This window comes from Rissa tridactyla, chromosome 14 (assembly GCF_028500815.1).
Source record: "Rissa tridactyla isolate bRisTri1 chromosome 14, bRisTri1.patW.cur.20221130, whole genome shotgun sequence".
NCBI lineage: Eukaryota > Metazoa > Chordata > Aves > Charadriiformes > Laridae > Rissa > Rissa tridactyla.
Genome location: NC_071479.1, coordinates 3,475,533 through 3,494,111, shown reverse-complemented (window position 1 = coordinate 3,494,111; position 18,579 = coordinate 3,475,533). Strand labels below are relative to the sequence as shown.

Genomic DNA, 18,579 nt, shown 5'->3' with positions numbered 1-18,579 from the left:
CATGCAATGATCGCTTCATCTAAGCACATCTCAACATCGCATCTTGCCCCTCAAGTTGGCCATAAGTCCTTTACAGAGCAGTGAATTCTCCTGATATTGTAAATACCCCCAAAACCGAAACTAAAGAGAGAAGAAAGGACCCAAACCGATTCCTTCCCTTCCTTCCTACTGCAGCATCTCACGGTTTAGTAACACCCCCAATTTTTAAAAAAACTTTTACAGGTTTTTCAAAGCTTGTTCAGTGACATAAATTTTATCTCCATTGCTCTGTAAATCTTACAATGCAATGGGATTTTTCATTTGTGGGGTTTTTTTTTTTAAGATCTGTGCATCTAAATCAAAACACAATTGCGATGCAGCCCACACCAATCAGGAAGAACACAAGCTGGAGAATTCAATTAAAATGCTAAATTAATTCAATTGAATAAATCCTGTTAATGACACATTTTTCTATCAGCAAATTAAAGGAAACTCGGAACTTTTAAAAAGATGATTGGTGATGAATAATCCAGAAAGACACAGCAAGGGCACACAAGATGCTCCACTCCAGCAATGGTGCAAACGAGATGAAGAACCCATTTCCAGGAGGAAAACGCCAGTGATCCCCAGGCAAAGAAATCTACCCCCTCGTTACCTGCAACGAGCTCAAGTTTTTCTCCAGGATCTCCCTCTGAGTAGAGTTTTGGGTGGCAACGGTATCCGATCTGACTGATAAGACTGGCTGGGAGAGCAACTAGATCCCGTCGTATGAGGACACAGGAGCGGTTCTCCAGTGGGATCTGCTCTGGCTTCTCTTGAGCAACTTAAAAATTAAAAGGGAAAACCATTAAAACAGTTTATTACGCAGGCGCAACATTAACAGAAGGTCAGATTTTGACTTTTTCCCATAGCTCTCGGAAATATTCCTCCCTCCAGAAGTAAACCGTTCACCAGGGCTCTCGGCTGCAGGGCAGATGCCACCTGACAGCATGGAAAGATCCCCCGGTCTCCCCCACCATCTACCACGGCCATCGCACATGTGCGTTTGGATTCTGCAAGAGGGAATCTTGGAATCTAATTACGCTTTAACTTTTCCTAAGTTAATCATTTATGAAAGCAGGCAACTCTGCACAGCTGGCATCATTCTCGAAGTGCAGCATACGGAGCTGGCTTCCCCAAACACTCCCAGAAGAACGGCAGGTTCCTTCACCAGGGGGTTCTAAAACAGGCAATAAATTGCCCAAGTTTGATAAATACCTGTATCAGCACCATAACTACGTCTCTTGATGTTTTTTTCCTGCAGAAGTTAAAAGTCAGACCCCGCAGATACCCCCTGCACCAAGAAAGGCCACCGTAGCCTCCCCCGAGGACGGCACCCAGCAGCCACCTCCCACGAGCTCCAACTCACCTTCTCTTACTCTGCCTTTTGCGGGCTAATGTTTCCTCTCAATAACAAGAGAGACCCCAACCAGCAAGCCAAAAAATGTTATTAAGCTGTGGCTTCAAAACCAAATTACTGGGTTTTGCCAGGACGCAGCTGTGACTTGCCCCGACGTTCCATCCCCGGCGCCCACCACTGCCCACCAGCCACCATTAACATTGAACAGCTGGAAGTTCTGAGCTGTACCAGCACCGCGCAGGGTCTTGTGGGCAGACAGACAATTTGCCTTCTAAAGCACATTTACAGTGCAAGTCCACAGGTTTGCCTAAAATTGCAATTTTTGACAGCAAAAGAGGGCTGACACGGGTGTACATCAACTCCAGCTGCACTGGGACGCAGTGGGAGCAGTTAAAAATCCTGACTTGCAGCCCAGCTCTACAATGATCCTTCTCTTTCCCCAAAACTGTCTAACGTGGCAAGTGCCACGCATAATATCAAACCCTTCTCTGTGCTTCAACATCTGCGAACACAGAGCGAAGGAAAAAATCCCAGCAATTAGTGTTTCTGAACCCAAAATGTCTCATACCGGAGAGGTGTCTTTTCCTGCAATTATTTGGGTGTTCTTGGGGGACACTTTTCCACTCTCAAGATAAAATAACAAGTTTTGCAGACTTGTTGCTGCAGTAACCGCAGGGCGACGGCTCCGGCACAATGGGAGCAGTGTTCTAACTAGGACATGCCCCGCGGCGGTGCCATGGCATCCTATCGCAGGCACGGGGCTGGAAGCATCCCCACCCCATCGCTCCCTCCTTCCCTACAAAGTCGGGATACCAGGAGGATGCCCCTTGCTCGCGGAGCCGCACCGCAGCAGGGCAGCGTTTCCTTCACCGATTAAGGACCAAACAGCAGCAGAACAATTCACATGATGTTTTAAAACTAACTTCTCTTGCCAGCATGGCGCGGTTATCCGTGCAAAGCGGCAGGGCTTTGTCATCCTGATGTGCAGTCCCATTGACACGCAGAAATTTCACCAACTGAAATATTTCCCTGTTTAATCGCGCTCCCAAGCATCCAAACACCTTCTCCTTGGAGATGGGAGTCATCTGCTTACACAGAGGAAGCATCTCAAAGACCTGCTGTACTGCTGATGCTCTCAAAGAGCGATAAGCACAGTACATCCAATTAAATACTAGGATTTTCTCCAGCTTAAACAAATCAAAGGTAGATGAGCATTAGGTATGGGGGACCCACCACCCAGGGAGGACCCGCTCTGCTGTTCTTCCCAGGCTTTCTGGCCCTGGCAATGCTCACCGAGACAGGCTACAGCACAGGGGCCACCGCAAAGTAAATGCAAATCTCCAGGGGAGAGGAAGAAGCAGGAATGGGGGACACCACCGTCAGCTCGCACCTGGAGTCCCCTGCACGTCACACACAGGCTGAACCAAAAGATAAAATTATATACACCACGTATGAGCTGTCGTTCTGCTGGTAAACCCCAGCAACCAGACTGGGATGTCCTCTCCTGTCCTGCTCTACCCTACGGTCTTCAATAGCGGCAGTGAAAGGCAGGTGCATGATGCTATTAGGGGTAAAACAGAATTTAGCATGAGTTTTTTGTGCCAAACGCACGTCCCTGAACTTTCAGGTGACAGGACAGGTGAGGACAAGGCCGTGCCTGTGCATGGGGCTCCTGCTAATTGCAGGCAGCTTGGCAGCGCCGGGCTCTCCATGGAGCCACCGCTTCAGCTGCCCGCCAGGAGCAGGAAAACCATCGCAAGCCCTCGCAAGCACAACACGCCACCCAGGCTGTGTAAAACTGCATTTTTAATATTTCATTTTTACTTTTAACTAATGACTGAGGTCAAAAGCACCCACGATATTCGTCACCACCTAAAAACGGGCAGACATTAAGCTGCTGAAGGAAAGCTGGGCAGACTGGTACGGATTCTCAGAAACTGTCTTAGAAGCCTCCAGTTATTTTTTTAAGCGATATAAAGGCTGTGGGTCTCCAGGGAAAGCAGTTGCAGTCAATAACCTCAATGAGGTTCAGAGCAGGAGAAGGTCCTCGCAGCTCATGACGCGGCATTGCTGTATTGGGAGCAGAAGAGAAGCCAGCCTGGAAGGGCCACCAGCCGTGCCCTCCTCCTGCCCGCTTCTTCAGCAAGGCCACTGTCATTGAAGAAATTAAACACCTCCAACACCCAAGTGGCCAACAGCTACAGCAGACAAGGACAAATCTACCTGCTCTACCACTTTCCATAGGCAAACATTCAGTAAAAAACAATTTTTGGGCCAAAGAGATCCCAAGGTAGCAATAATGAGGCAGGGAAGAGGAAGATCAGCACAAGCCCCGTGTTCTACGCCACCTTCCTGGAGAAATTTTGAAGGATTTTGTGTCAGACCTATTTCCTGAAAGCAAAGCAGCTTTTCAGGAAGACAACGCTGCCACGCTGGTTGGTGACAATCCTGCCTTGAAGAAATTCTTTGCTTTTGAAAACATTTCATTTTCTACACATGGAGCCATCGAGAAGTTTACGTTTCTTCCCGTGGAATCAAACGCTTCATAAAACAGGCTAAAATTTGGGCTAAAAAGCCCAAGTGTAAATCAACCCACTCCTCTATTTTGGTTACATCTGTCCTGCTGGCTCGCTGTCTATAAATCTCTTATTAAACATGGGCATGAATCATTTTTTGGACTTTGTTTCCATTGAAGCATTAGCACAAATTCAACGATACTAAACAAAAACGACTGAAGATTTAGGCCTTTCAGTGCCACCTCAATTCAGCAGATAGCAATCGGTTATGTAAAGAAGCAGGATACAAGAGACACTTTGGTCCCATGTTCTCAAAGAAAGCCCGTCTGTTTGGCCTTTATGCTCTGAAGAACAGGATAGTATTCGCTTCTAATTAATTTGTATCTTCAGAGGGCAGCGGCTCCTTCCCCTTGAATGAAAGGCCAAACAATGTGAAGTATTGTTTAATACAGTTTTGTTCTCGACCAAGAAAGGAGCCTACCAGCTAGCGGAGAGGGGCAGGAAATCATTACAGAGGGAGCAATGAGAGCTGCCAGCCAGACGCTGGTATGTTTTATTTATCCAGATATATGCTTTCACCTCAAACTTCTATGGATAGCAACAAGTGGTCCAGAATGGGAAATATCCTGTTTTTCCTGGCTGAAGAAGCAACCTCAAACCAACTCACCGGTCTGTGCTCGGAGGAAAGAGAGATTCTGTGATTTTGTGAAAGCTGGAGTCACGGGAATTACCGGTGCTCCACGGCTCCAGGCTTTGCGTGACGCTGGGGGCACGTGTCCTCCTTGTCCCTAAAACCTACCATGCGGCTCAGAGGTCCATTACACCACCTTCTTGCTGAGCCCACGATGGTTTTGGTCATGCCAGGACGGTTGCACATCCCGCCTGAGGTGCCTGGGACCAGAGATGCTGAGCCCACCCAGCTCCTGCTGACCCTCATCCATGATGGGCACCAAGCTGCTCGGGTGAGTGCCCGGGCTCTGGCAGCGCTGGGAATTGCTGCCCGTATACTTGGTGCCACTTTTCACTTATTTCCTTAGTTCCTGACAAGCCAAACTCCAGGATTTCAAAATTATTCATGAACCCCCAATTCCCACCAGTGCTCCTCTTCACCATTTACTGCATATAAACTTCAACATACTCCCGTGGGTAAGAAAAAACTATTTCTCTTTTAGGAATGGGATTCTGAGATACAGAAAGATCAGAGTGATGGACCCTCACCCAGACATTAACCTTTACAGAGCCCCAATGTGGAACCACAACTCAGGAGCCCAGGTCCACTGCAAAGGCTACAAAACCACCTCCACCGGCTCCACCACCAGTCACCGCGTATGCAAACACATGGATAATTCTCCCCTGTTCTCTGCAAGGCAAGAAGTTTCATTTAAACAGCAACATTTTACAAACATTTTTATCCCATTAGCCTATTTTCCACTGGCAGTGGGACTACCCCAAAAATAGCATCCCTGCCGCAGCCCCGGCATCGCCAGCATCTGCCTGACGACATAAACCTGGACCACAGAGGACACATGCACGCACCGCGGGACAGATATATGATATAGTCCCAGCCGGGATAGTTTACGTTGTACAAATAGTACATTTATAACAACGTACTGGAATGCAGAGATTTGATTTGTGACCTATTTATACAGGGAGGTAATCTGGAATTAGTATAGGAAAAATATTACTGGTTTATAAATACCCCTATCTTGCCTTCGCTTCAGATCTCAGCCAGGAGTGAAACATCTGCCAGCCTAAAATTAAACATCTGTGTTTTACGGTGAGGAAACCGGGACTGGAAGTTTAACGCCAAAAAAGGCCAGAGGCTGCTCGCCCCTGGCGTGGGGCTCTGCCTTCCTCCGGTACCACCGGTCCCTGCGCCGGGCTGGGCGACGCCGGCTCCCCGGGGGCATCGGGGTTCTTCGCAACCCTCAGCAAAAAGCCAAAGGAAAAGTGCTCTGGTGAAGAAACTCCTTTATTTCCTAAAAAAACCCCACCGGCTCTCTGCTGGCAAGCATCCCCCCTGTGCAGCACGGTGTCAGAGCAGCCGCCGCACGGCTCTGGTCCTCCCAGGATGGGATCCCCCCGTTCCCGCAGTTAGAACCAGCTGCGTTATTATGGCTGCGCTTGTCGGGCGTCGCGAGCCGTGATTTACATCGCTGCAGCGTGGCACGGCGTTCCCGGGCTCGGGTCGGGATGCAGCGCCGGAGCCGCTCATTACGGATTCTGGGTTGTTCCCTGCCCTCTTTCCTTACTGTCAGGAATCAAGAGGCCAGGAGAGAAAACTATTCTCTCAGCTAATTACCACAACTATTCTATAATGGCCATTTTAGATGAATTTTTAATGAAGCGTGCTCTTGTCAGTTCGGGATTTCATAACTTTCAAGTCCAGCCTTTACATTCCAGCCATTTGCTGCATAAAGATTCCTCCTCTTCCCTGCAAACAGGGAGGAGAGGAGAAATCTTGCAGGAGCAGGGGAGGAGGACGGACCCTCGCGCAACTTCACTTGCGCCTGTCAAAATTAAATTAACTGCGTCTGCTAAGCAGCAAGCTGACTGACAAGAACGCGGTTCAGCGCAGAAGAACGCCGAGCATCTGCAAGTCCTGCTGAAACCCACTTCAGATCAGGCCCACGACGCTGTAATTAACAAGGATAAAAATACTTTGCTTTTGTTTAATATTTTCTGGAGTTGTGCATTCCTCAGATCAGATGCTAGAAACCTCATTCAGTCTCACTCATGTCCTCAAGGCCCACATGTTCTCCACAACCAGACCTAGTTACAGAAGAAGGAGCCATTTTACCGCGGTGCTCCCAGCCTGCCACAGCAGCAGGCGGGCGCGGGGGATGGCGGCGGTGACACCGTGGCCACCGAACGCGGCCAGAGGCTGGTGGGAGCTGATGCACCTTCTCCTCCATCCCTCTGCAGGCTGCTGCCCTGTCTGCTGATGCCTAAACCTAACCCTCCCATCAGCTCGTGTTCAAGACAGGGCTTGTCCTTTATCTGCTGCTCCCTTTGCAGGTCCAGCGCTTGTCCTGGTCCATCACACCACTGCCACCATTGCAGGAGGCACATCATTTAATAAGACCTTCTCCTTGCTCCCTCTACCACCATCAAACCCTTGGCCAAGGGGATGATGTGCTCCTTGTGTCTCCGATCCCAGCTTTGGAGGTGTTTCTCTGATCTCAGCTTTGGAGTTTCAGCACGATTCTGACCATAAAAAGGGGTGAACAAAAACAAATTAAAAAAAACCCCAGCCCTGGGGCAAGAAGAGGCTTCGTGCCACCCTTGCTCAGGGGGTCCTACCGAGCGCCCTTCCCTGCCCCACGAGCGGTGGGTGATGCTCAAGGCGAGTGATGCTCAAGGCAAGTGAAGAGCATCAGCTACCAGCGTCCCACCACGCACTCGCTGGCATTAGCTCAGTCAACGCTTCAGCTGGGGAAGGAAAAAGCAGAAAAAAAAGGAGGAAGAAAAAAAAAGACCAAACCTCTCTGAAATTCAGGGCTTCATCTGCTGTGCTCTTCTTTGGCTTTGTTTTTGTTTTTACAAGCGGGGCTCTTGGAAACCTTGGCAATCACAATTTTAAAGGGCTGCCCCCTCCCCCAGGCCTTTGTAAGGCTGTGGGAATCGACATGCCAGGAGCAGGATTAGCTGCCTTCTCTCTTCCATCTTATGGTTTTATTATTCTGCACCTTTTGAGGGTACAGTTTATCCCGAGTAATTAAAACGCAGTTAGCTGTACAAGTCCAAACCATAATGGAAGAGCTTAGGTTTTATTTTTTTTTAATCTTTTTTTTTTTTTTTTTCTGTGCCCTCTTTTCCAGGAAGCCTGATACTATAGCTGGCTTATTTAAAACAGGAAACTCCCTTGGAACGTGCTGGTGCGGAAGAGATATTTTAGCAGAAATGTGGTATATTAAGAGCCTGACAGCGGGGCCGGGCAGCGCCAGGCTCCCAACCTGCCTCCTCCCCGCACGGCCCCTGCCTCGGCATCACGGCGTGGTTCAAGTCTTCCCCCTACAGAAACCAAGTAGGAAAACTTTGCTGTGGGATGACCCAGCTCCGACGCAAGGGCTGGACGGCTGCAGCATCTCCGGCGACACCCAAGAAAGCTGCTTGTGTTTTCCCTTTTCCAACTGGGATGGCTCCCGTATGGCAGGAATTAGGTACAGCCTGCTCCGTCCCAGGGCCGGTCCTGCCCTCGCCTGCTGAATTTATTTGGTTCTGTTACTGCAAGAACCGGCAAAGGAAAACACCGTGTCCAAGGGTATAATCCCATTGCTCCGAGGAACGCTGCTGTGAGCCCCGGCAAACCCACATTACTCACCGCGAGCTCTACAGCGGGGAAGCGCAAAGCAAAATAAAAACAAAACCAGCGTGAGGGAAAACAGCCCGATTTCTGTTCAGTCTGACACTGACAGCAGCCGGGGCACGGGGCCCCGCTCCTGCTGGGTGGGTGGCCATGGGGGAGACCCCAACCCCGTCCCCATCCCTTCATCCCGCTCCTCCTCGCCCAGCCGGTACCAACCGCTGGGACTTGAAGGACAGCAGAGAGAGCAGACCGGCTTTTGAGGCTCATTTTCTCCAACTGGCTTGTCCACTTTTCTCAGCAAATATTAAAAAAGCATCACTGCTATCGGTATGCTTTCCCCCTTTTGCACATGGCTTGGTAAAATTGCTTGGAAAATATTGCTTATCTATCTGCTTGCTATCTGGCAGGGGGAGATGCCAAGGGGACGCTGGGCTCCTGCCCTTTGGGACAGGATGGGGATGAGCCAGTTCTCAGCACAAGGGAAAGCCTGGCTTTAGGTTAACAGGAAAGGCCGTTATTTGTCAAAACTTCTCCCTTACTTAAGAACAAAATCAAACGGCTTTAAGGAAAACACGCCAGCTCTCCAACAAACGAGAGTTAAATATTTGCAAAATTAGTCCAGCAATTTCAGCGCAGAACCGTAGCGGGAAAGCAGCAGCTCCGGGCGAGAGGATGCTCCGCGCTGCCAGAGCCGGCGGGAAGATGTCCCTCCCTGGGGAGCGCCCGCGGATCAAAGCTGCCACCACAAACACCGGCAGCTCCGACGGGGAGGCCACCGCGCCGAGGCCAAGCCTCCGCGTGGGATGCTGCGAGCTTCATCCACACGGGATGCAGGGACACCAGTGACACAGCCGGGCATCTCCCCCTCCGGTCCTGAGCCCCTGGCTCCGAACCCTTCCCCTGCTGCTGCAGGGTGCCGGGGCGTGCACACCCGAGGACGTCCTCTCCTGTGCGGGAAGCGACAGGGAAGGGGCCTTGTGCCCCCACACCCGCCTCGGGGCTGAGCTGGCAGCTCCGGCCGAACACCAGCAAAGTGAAGCCACCTCCTCTCTGTAGGCATGCCCAGGGACCCACCTAATAGAGAAATAAAATGTCATCAAGAGGCCCCCAAATTGCTCTTCCCTTTGTGACAGCGATGCACTGGGCAAGGCTGGCAAGGGAAAGGGGGGGTCACTTTCAGGCAGTGGGCATAAAAGCCCATCTTTTCTTCTTTTTGCAGATATTCCTAATTAACATTTGTGAAAATCATTCATTTGATGTTTTTCTCCCTTCCTCCAAATGTCATTTGTTCATCACTTTTTAAAAAAATTTTACTCTAAAAGGCCAGGACAGAGGGACCGTGCCTTGCTCCTCGCTGAAGACTAACTCCCAGACCGACCACCTAAGCCCTGCCAGGCCAGCAAGGGCTGACGCTTCCCTTCCCATGGATGACCATCCTTCTCGGATGACCCACAGCAGGTAAGCTCAGCCATTGCCACAGGACAGTGTCACCAGCGCATGGCTCACGTCACCACCAGGCCGCTTGTCGAGAGCCTCAGCCAAAACGCAAGGGGCCGAGCCAACTGTGGCAGACGACGCAGCTTCTCTTACCTGAAGAGCCTCTCAGCTGGGGACACAGCCCAGGAGCAATGGCAGGGGGGGACCTGCCCATGCCATACCCACACACCAGCACGAGCCCACCACATGCACCGCGCTACAGAAATAAACAAATGATGCCCCTGAAGACAAAAACCTGGTGAACAAACCCCAAACTACCCATGCTGGTTGGAGAAGGACCAAGCAACTGCTCAAGGAGAGCAGAAAACCCAAGGAGAGAGACCGACCATTACCAGAGTAGCCTCCCGAAGACTTGATGTACATCTGCCCGTACTGCTCCTCCACCATGGTGTCGTATGCCTCGTCATCCTCCTCGTCCTCCTCATTGTGGTAGGAGGTGGGGCTGTCGGTGGTGGGAATGCTGCTGGCACCAGGGCTCGTCCGCTCCCCCTGCGAGTACTGGACCTGCTGGACGTTGGGGATGAGGGTGGCCAGGTTGGGCATCCCGTAGTAGGAGACACGGGAGAGCTTCAGGGGACCGGCGTTGGGGCCACCACCACCCGCCCCCTCCCGGGCGCCGGGCTCAAGGGGCCGCTTGCCGGGCAGGCCGGGCAGGGCAGCTGCCTGCAGCTCCAGGTTCTCGTGTTTGACGCGCGTGAGGAGCGGGATGGGCATGGAGGGGGACATGACGTAGGGCGCCGAGGCCGACTGCAGCTGGTTGCAAGGGCTCTGTGGCTCCGAGCTGGGGTCTTCGATCATGGTGGTCTGAGAGTCACAATGGGGCGAGCTGACCTTGAACATCAAGTCCGTCCCTTTCTCCACGATGTGCTGGATCTGGAGGAAGCCCGCCGTGTACATCACCACCAGCTGCTCGCTCGCCGCCATGGTCAGCTTCCCGGTGTAGCAGAAGGAGAGGATCTGCTGGAAGCAAGCCGGGGGGACAGTACCCGGCAGCTCAAAGGCGTTTTTGCTGTTCCCACTGAACAAGTCTCGGAAGTAGAGGCTGCTGGCGGCCAGGACCGCCCGGTGCGCCTTGAAGGCTTGGCCCTTCACCACGATGGAGACATCGCAGTACAGCCCCAGCAGCCGCTGCTCGTTCAGGCAGCCCAGAACGGTGTTCCCAAAGTTGGGAATCTCTATGTGCAACATCTGCGACATGGCTCAGGATCGGCTGGAGCTCCTCAGACATTCAATGCAGGAATATCCAAAGTAGGGCACATCTGAAAAACGGAGAAGGCAGGGAGAGAGGCACAGCGTTTTTAGACAGTTCACCAAAGCAGGCAGAAGCAGAGGAACCCACCTCACCCGACATCAAAGGCTCAAAGCTAAGCTCCGAGAGCCCACGCTGAAAAGCAATCACTCCTAAAAATTACTTATCAATGTTTTCAAACAGTGTTGGAAATGCTATCGGTGGATGACAAAGGATATTCCCCAAAAATGCAAGTATTTTCTTCAAGTTGTGGTCTGTTTAAATAAGCACCACTGATCCATTCCCCTGGGGGGGGTTTTACTCTCTGCAGGAAAATCTGAACGGTAACGGGAGAGTAGTGAACAGCACAGCAAACGTAGGACAGTCAGACCTCGGGTAGCATTATATAAGAAAGACAACAACCAGCAGCTATGTCGAAACTACAGAAAAGATATTTATAAAACAACGTGCCATTCTGCCTGAAATAAATACAGGATTCTGCCGGAGCGACAGCTCCCAGGAAAAAGCACTTTGAAAAGCAATCTTCCCATTTGCACCAGAAAGAGGGAGCGTTTCAACAGTTAAACCCCTTCTCAACAGATTGATCCTCCAACAAAACGAGGCTTAGCTCCAAATTAAGCCAGATATTTGAGCCCCAATAAAACAAACCGACGCGCCGCAGCCAGCCGCCTACCAAGTTGTCTTCGTATTTTTCTCCCCTAAATTCCAAGCGGGGCAGGGGGAGCCCCAGCCCAGCCCCTCCGTCCCCCCCAGCTCCATCGCCCCAGCCCGGGGATCCCGGGGGTCTGAGCGGCACCGGGGACCCTCTGAGCAACCTCACGCCGAACGGGCTGGATGTGACGCCTCCGGCTTCGCGTCCCAGCGGTGCCGCTCTGTCCGAGCAGCTGTACCTTGGGCCACGGGGACAATTCCTCCTTTCCCCGACCGGCGTGGGAAGGCAGCTGGGACACCAGCCCCGAGCAGGGAGCGTCAGCGCAGCCCAGGGAACGGGAACTCCAGCGAAGCAAATCACTGCGGATTCACCGACAGCAGCCGGAGCCCAAATTTCCCCCCCCTCATCCCCCTCAAGCTCCACGCAAGAGTCCAGAAGATGTAAAATCCTATTTGCCTTCAATGCTACTGAAGAAAAACGACGGTTAACTAGTACTGAAAGCTCGTAAGAACAATATTTTTAAAAAAGGGAAAAAAAAAAAAAAGAAGTTTATCTGAGAAAGATTAAAAAAAAAAACCTTCTGAAAAGAAAATAATAACCCACAAAGAGCTGCTCTGTTCCCACTGCTGGGGAAAAAAAAAAAAAAAAGTCCTATCTGCAAGGCCACGGGGTAACAGGAAGAAAAGGGAACACACTCGGAGCCAATTTAATTGTATCTGCATGGTTAAAAAAAAATTCTTCCGAGCGAGGAAGTTCCCGGTCCCCTGGCCTGGCCGGGAGCAAAGCAAACCTACCTTCAGCAGCGGCGTCCCCAGCGCGGCCGCCGGCCGAGGGGCTCTGCGTCCCCCCGTACAGCCCGGCCGCAGGCTGTGCCCAGCGACGACGATCGCTCAGGGGAGGGAAGGAAAAAAAAAAAAATAATAAATATATAGTATCAAACCCTGGGTTTGTATCTGCTGGAGCTCAAGCTTTTACCAAGTCAAATCTCCCCGGCAGCGCACAGCATCTAAATGAATAGGCCGGATGCAGATTAACATTCAGGCTGCTCTCTGCAATGAATAGAGCCCTTTGATTAGGGACCTGAAGTAAATGCCAGTTTCAAACCGAAGCTTTAAAAACAGAGAAATATCAGTGCCAGAGGAATGCTCTCAGTGTTGGTACAAGACAGACTTTTGATGAGTCACTGCAATGCAAACAAAGATGGCAGAAATACTGTACTGTATGCTGATGAAATGCTTAGTGGTGCCACGGCAACTGAGACAGGTTTTAAATTTATAGTGCAGTTTTGCATATGAATTACGCTGTAAACTGCCTCCCCTGCCATCTAGTACATCCAGAGTGTCAAAGCATTTAAACTATTCCAAACAGTCTGCAGAGCTGGCACTGCTGCGGGTTAACTCCTGCGGCCGGAGGAAGGCGTGGAGAGCATCCCCCACCAACCCCCCGTGTCCCCTCAACATCCCGCCTGCCTCCGCATCCCCCTGTATCCCCCCGCATCCCCCCAACATCCCGCCTGCCTCGGCATCCCCCTGTATCCCCCCGCATCCCCCCAACATCCCGCCTGCTTCCGCATTCCCTCTGCATCCCCCCAACATCCCGCCTGCCTCCGCATCCCCCTGTATCCCCCCGCATCCCCCCAACATCCCGCCTGCCTCCGCATCCCCCTGTATCCCCCCGCATCCCCCCAACATCCCGCCTGCCTCCGCATCCCCCTGTATCCCACCGCATCCCCCCAACATCCCGCGGGCCTCCGCATTCCCCCTGCATCCCCCTGCATCCCCCCAACATCCCGCCTGCCTCAGCATCCCCTGTATCCCCCCGCATCCCCCCAGCATCCTATATGCCTCTGCATTCCCTCTGCATCCCCCCAACATCCCACCTGCCTCAGCATTCCCTCTGCATCCTCCCTGCATCCCCCCGCGTCCCCCCAACATCCTGCCTGCCTCAGCATCCCCTCTGCATCCTCCTTGCATCCCCCTGTATCCCCCGTGTCCCCCCAACATACCACCTGCCTCTGCACTCCCTCTGCATCCCCCTGCATCCCCCCAACATCCCGCCTGCCTCAGCATTCCCTCTGCATCCTCCCTGCATCCCCCTGTATCCCCCCGTGTCCCCCCAACATACCACCTGCCTCAGCATCCCCCCTGCATCCCGCCAGCATCCCCCTGTATCCCCTCAACATCCCGCCTGCCTCAGTATCCACCCTGCATCCCACCAGCATCTCCCTGCCCCCCCCAACATCACCCCAGCATTCCCCCTGCCCCAGCAACCCCCTGCATCCTGCCAGCATCTCCCTGCATCCCCTCAACATCCCCCGAGCCGCCCCCCCTGCATCTCCCTGCATCCCACCAGCGTCTCCCTGCATCCCCTCAACATCCCCCGAGCACCCCCCCCGCATCCCCCCAGCCACCTCCTTGCATCTTGCCACCCCACGCCAGGGCTCCCCAAAACCACCCCCCCAAAAGGAAAGCTTTGGAAATGCCCAAATCTGCCCCAAATACAGGTGCTCCTTGGGCAGCCACAGTCCTGATCCGGCCCCCCCCCCCCCCAGCTCCCCCCATCATACAAGAAAGCCTTTCAAATGCAGGAAAAATGTTTACCCCTTGGGGAAAGCTTCTTTCAGGCTGTGGCTGAATCCACTAAAAGCAAATCCATTTGCTTAAGTAATGAAATCCTAGTCACATTGTCTCCTGGATTCAGATTTTAAATTACCTTCGCATTTATTGAGCATGTTTGGTGCTTTTTTCTGGGAAAGAGGGTGGGGCCTCACTTTGCTTACTTCGCTCTTGCCCAGAGCGTTTTTTATTTCTGCTATTGCTCTCAGATTTGTTTCAATCACTCCGCTCGGACGGTCACACACCGTTAAAATGTAAGAGATCAGAGGTGAAGCCATCCTTAGAGGAGGGTAAGTGTAGGGAGGGCAGACGGGGCGGGTGATGCTCCGGTGTGACCCCTCCCTGCTGACCGCGCGCTGCCTCCCCTTCCACCCTCCAAAGAGATGTTTGGTGCATTAAGTTCAACTCCACGGCAGCAAACGGCCGCTGCTCCCCAGCGCCCAGGGGCTGGCTGCCTTCCCCTGCTCTTCCAGCAAACGGCACTAACACGTCTGCTCTGCATCCCACAGGACACGCAGGCTCCCAGCGCCCCGCAGAGCCACGACGCTCCCAGCCGAGGACCTCCAGGACCTCCATGTGTCAGGAGCGCCCAAGGGTTCATCCAAACCCCATGTCAGGTCAATGGGATCTCCGCCCGGTGGTGACGAGGATGCTAAGGCACCGAGAGGGGACCAAGGTGACATCCTGCAAGGAGGTCAGAGATGACACCACAACAGCCAAGCCCAAGAGCCCAGGACCTCCTTCCACCCATGACAGCACCGACCTCTGTTGGAGAAGGAAAGAAGTCTGCCCTGGCAAATGCAGATCTGCTCTGGATCTGTGAAAATTACTGAAATTAAATGTGCTTTACAGAAACGTAACTCCTCCACTCAGGAACCTGAAGGAAGCCTTGTCTATGAGGATGGCAGACCATGGGTGGAGAAGGATCCCCTCCTCTTTTCTTCCAGCAAGAGCTCCCTTAGAGCTGGAAGGACCAGGTGGGACCTGCTTGGACCCGCTCACAACCTAGCCTGGAGAAACCCAACAGGGCAGGATGAGCAGGACCAGCCAAGGACAGCTTGGTAGCACAGAACAAACCAACTTAAAATAGATCTCAATTATTAACATTACTTAGAATCTGCTCTACAAACAAGCCAGGCGTGCCAGCAGGAACCCATGTCTCTCCCTAAAAACACCCAAATTGTGCCAGTTCAGGATACATTTAAGCCGGTGAGAAGCACTAGAGTGCCTCTGCCTAGCAAATTATTGGCAGATTTCATATAAAACCTCCCATGAGACATCGGAGTTTGAACCAAGATGCTCCACACAACTGATCCCTCCCGAGGTTTGCCTTCCACAGGACTGCAGCCTGGCCTGACCACCCCAAGGGGATCCCACCCCAAAATCACATCACTCCAGCTCCCAGTGGCCTTTTCTCCCATTCTAGCAGGTTTTGCAGCTGCTGGTCACACAGTGGCCGAGTGAGCAGGCGAGTTTCCAGTGGCACTTGGTGATAGATTAGACCTCCAGCTCTCCTGGAGAAAAAAGGCTCTGAAATGCTCTCACATGGAAATGGTGAAAATAGTAACTGTGTTTGCTCTAGAAACGGCATCGAGGAACACGGGCAAAGCCGTACCAGTGAGCTGCAAAACCACTTCAACAAACCACAGCTCAGGACTGCTGGACTTTTGTTTCTTCCTCCCCACTTTGCCCCTGCCTTTTTATAGAAAAAAAACACCAACCCAAACCAACCAACAATCCAACACCCTCCAAAAATCCAAGAAATAAAAGAAGGCAGTCTTGAAAGCCAAGGAGAACTTGCTCACCACCCTTGAAAGCCACGGAGAACCTGTTCACCACCAGACCTCACATCCCCTAAAAACAACAGCAACAAAATATTACTGTGACTAGATAGCAAATGCAATAACGCTTGATAATACCTAATTTAAAAATCTCCTCTATTAAATATGAATTTTTTTTTTTAAGTAGAGAAACAAAGCGACTTTTGCATGGTTTGAAACGGCTTCAGTCCATTTGACACGGGAAGAGCTGTGCTGCAGGAAAAATGACCTTAGTGATTACAGCTGTAAACTGTACTTTGCAACCTCATCTCCCAAGCTCAGCTGTGCCCCAGGGTGCAGGAGAAGCCCCCAGCGCCATCGTCACCCAAAAAAATCCAGTCCCCTTTGGTCTGCCGTGTCCTACAGGTGACAGACGATGAGATGGACACCTCCCACTAAATGGAAAAACTTGGACAAAACTGGATTAAAACCAGCCAGCGCCCCCCCGCCCCCTGCCTCCCCCGGATCATTTAAGATACGTGACCGTTCAAGCAAAACATCATTTTGTTCTCTAATGGCAGCCTCTTTTTTTCCAGCTCTTGGATAAGGCAGGACAATCTGTACATGCCTGCACGATTTTTGTAAAGTCATAGCCTTTGTCACAAAGATCTTCATAAAAAATGCAGCTGTTACTTGATACAACTTCCACGAGAGTTTGAGAATTCTCAGTTTCTGCGTTCACGTGCTTTGGGGGGGGGGGGGGGGGGGGGAAGGGAGGGGGCACAAAAAAAAGCAGGTTTGCTCTTTTCCAAACTATTTTCCTGCTCCGAGGCCCGAAAGGTCGGGGCGAGACAACAACAAAGGAAAAAAGCATCGACCTAGAATAAGATGCTGGCATCAGAGCTCCCCCAGGAGTAATCAGAAATAATTAGATAATGTATTTAAATTGTCTTTTTCCTTAGCCAACATACAAAGAGACTCGGAGACTTCACCCAGCCCTTAAAAAAAACCCCCCAAGCCCCCCTTGCCCTGGGTTTCCCACAGGAAGGGGCGCTGGGGGCAGCCGGGGCAGGTCAAAGGCAGCAGGACCCTCCGGCGGGGGGGAAGAGACAAAGCGGCCCAGAGCCTGCACCCCCCCTCACCTCCCAGCCAAAGCCCCTCAAAAGGAAAGAGCTGAAAAGTCCTGCCCTTGAAGGCCCCAAAGGGTCAAAGGAAACTCTGCTTTCTTCTGTAAATGAGGGGGGGGGGGTGTGGAATCCCATCCTTGGATTTGAGGCTGGCAGGGGGATGTCACCCAGCCGGGCAGGGGCCCCCCAAAGCCACCCAGGACCCCCTGGTGCAGGGGTGCCACCCGCCCAGCTCTTGCTAGAGGGTTTTGGGGTTCCCCCCCCCCCCCCTTTAATGAGAAGGAAATGCACTTTTTACATAAGCCCAAAGGAAAATACGCAACAGCTAACTGCACAACTGGGTGGCGAAGCACCATTCCCCCAGCGCCGAGCTGCTGTCACGCCTTAAATAAAATAAGGAGTTAAATAAAGTCAAATAAAATGCACTTCAGGCCCGCGCTGGGCATACCCCCCTCCCCATGCACCGCAGGTTGCTGTGTCGGGGAACCGAGAAGCAAAAAAGAAAAGTCTTTGCCCCCTCTCCCCCACCCCCAAAAGCGAATCTCCCCCCTGCCCATGCTGGGGCTCGGGACGAGAAAACCTGGGGAGGGGACGGGGGACAGACGGGGGCACAAACGGGAAAGGCCGCGAGTGCCCGCACGGCCTGATGCCCGTCTTTGGCAGGGGGAAGAAAACAAGGTTAAGTTTGGAAATCAAATGACGGTCATGCCGAGACTCCGCTTCTCTTCTGCAGCATTTCTTGCTGCAGCTCCAAAGTATTTATTTTGGAAATGCTGCAAGTGGCAAGCGGCGAGCAGCGCTAGCGGACCCTATTTTTAGTGTAGCAGCCAGTGGCAATGGGTGAAAGAAGATTATTTCTGCCTTATTAAGATAGCAGAAACCAAATTTGCAAATATTACTCAGTAACACAGAAGCAAGGCAGGCAGCAGACATGCGGCACGGAGCCACCTTTGCTTTGTAACCCGAAAAGTTCGCACAGAAAGTAAAGACCTGGAGGCTTGAGCAGGGGGGAATGGGGGGAAAAAAGATGGAAAAGTGAATTAAATCAACGCTGATGAGCCAGCCCAGCCGGGCGACCGCAGCCCCTCTGCCAGGGCAGCCCGGGGACGGGGTGCCAGGAGCGATCCCTGGGGACCCGGTGCAGCCCCAGGGGACCCCGGCACAGCCCCGGTGGCAGGTCCCCGGCTCTGTCCTGCTGCAAGGTGAGTCACCGGCAGCCTGGGCACACCATCACCGCCCGAGGTCACCCACCCCGCAGGCTGCTGCCTCCAAAAAGTGCAGTCATTCAGCCAAGGCGAAGCGTGTTATTGCCATTGTTTTTTAATTATTTTTTTCTTCCCCCTCTCCTTATCTATCACTGGTTTTAAGAGCTCTCAAAGCAAGGAGAAGCAAAAATAGAAAATGCAACATTTTAATTTTATTTCCCCCCCCCACCCCAGATTGCTGCAAGGAGAAAGGGGAAGGGAAAGACATAGA

The 18,579-nt window shown here is 52.2% G+C and overlaps 1 protein-coding gene across 5 annotated transcripts in view; it reads right to left on the bottom strand.

Annotated features, from left to right (window-relative positions):
* The window catches only part of NACC2 (NACC family member 2), a 61,783-nt gene that overhangs the window by 8,756 nt on the left and 34,448 nt on the right, over positions 1 to 18,579 (bottom strand). For 3 of the 5 annotated variants that reach the window (XM_054220190.1, XM_054220191.1, XM_054220189.1), the window contains 2 exons: positions 10,027 to 10,959; positions 635 to 802 (listed from right to left, as the gene is read on the bottom strand). In XM_054220190.1, coding sequence (XP_054076165.1) covers positions 635 to 802; positions 10,027 to 10,897 — 1,039 coding nt within the window. In that variant the 5' untranslated portion in view covers positions 10,898 to 10,959. Of the gene's footprint in view, positions 1 to 634; positions 803 to 10,026; positions 10,960 to 11,839; positions 11,945 to 18,579 lie in introns of those variants that run through there. The other 2 variants (XM_054220192.1, XM_054220193.1) reach the window with 2 other exon arrangements.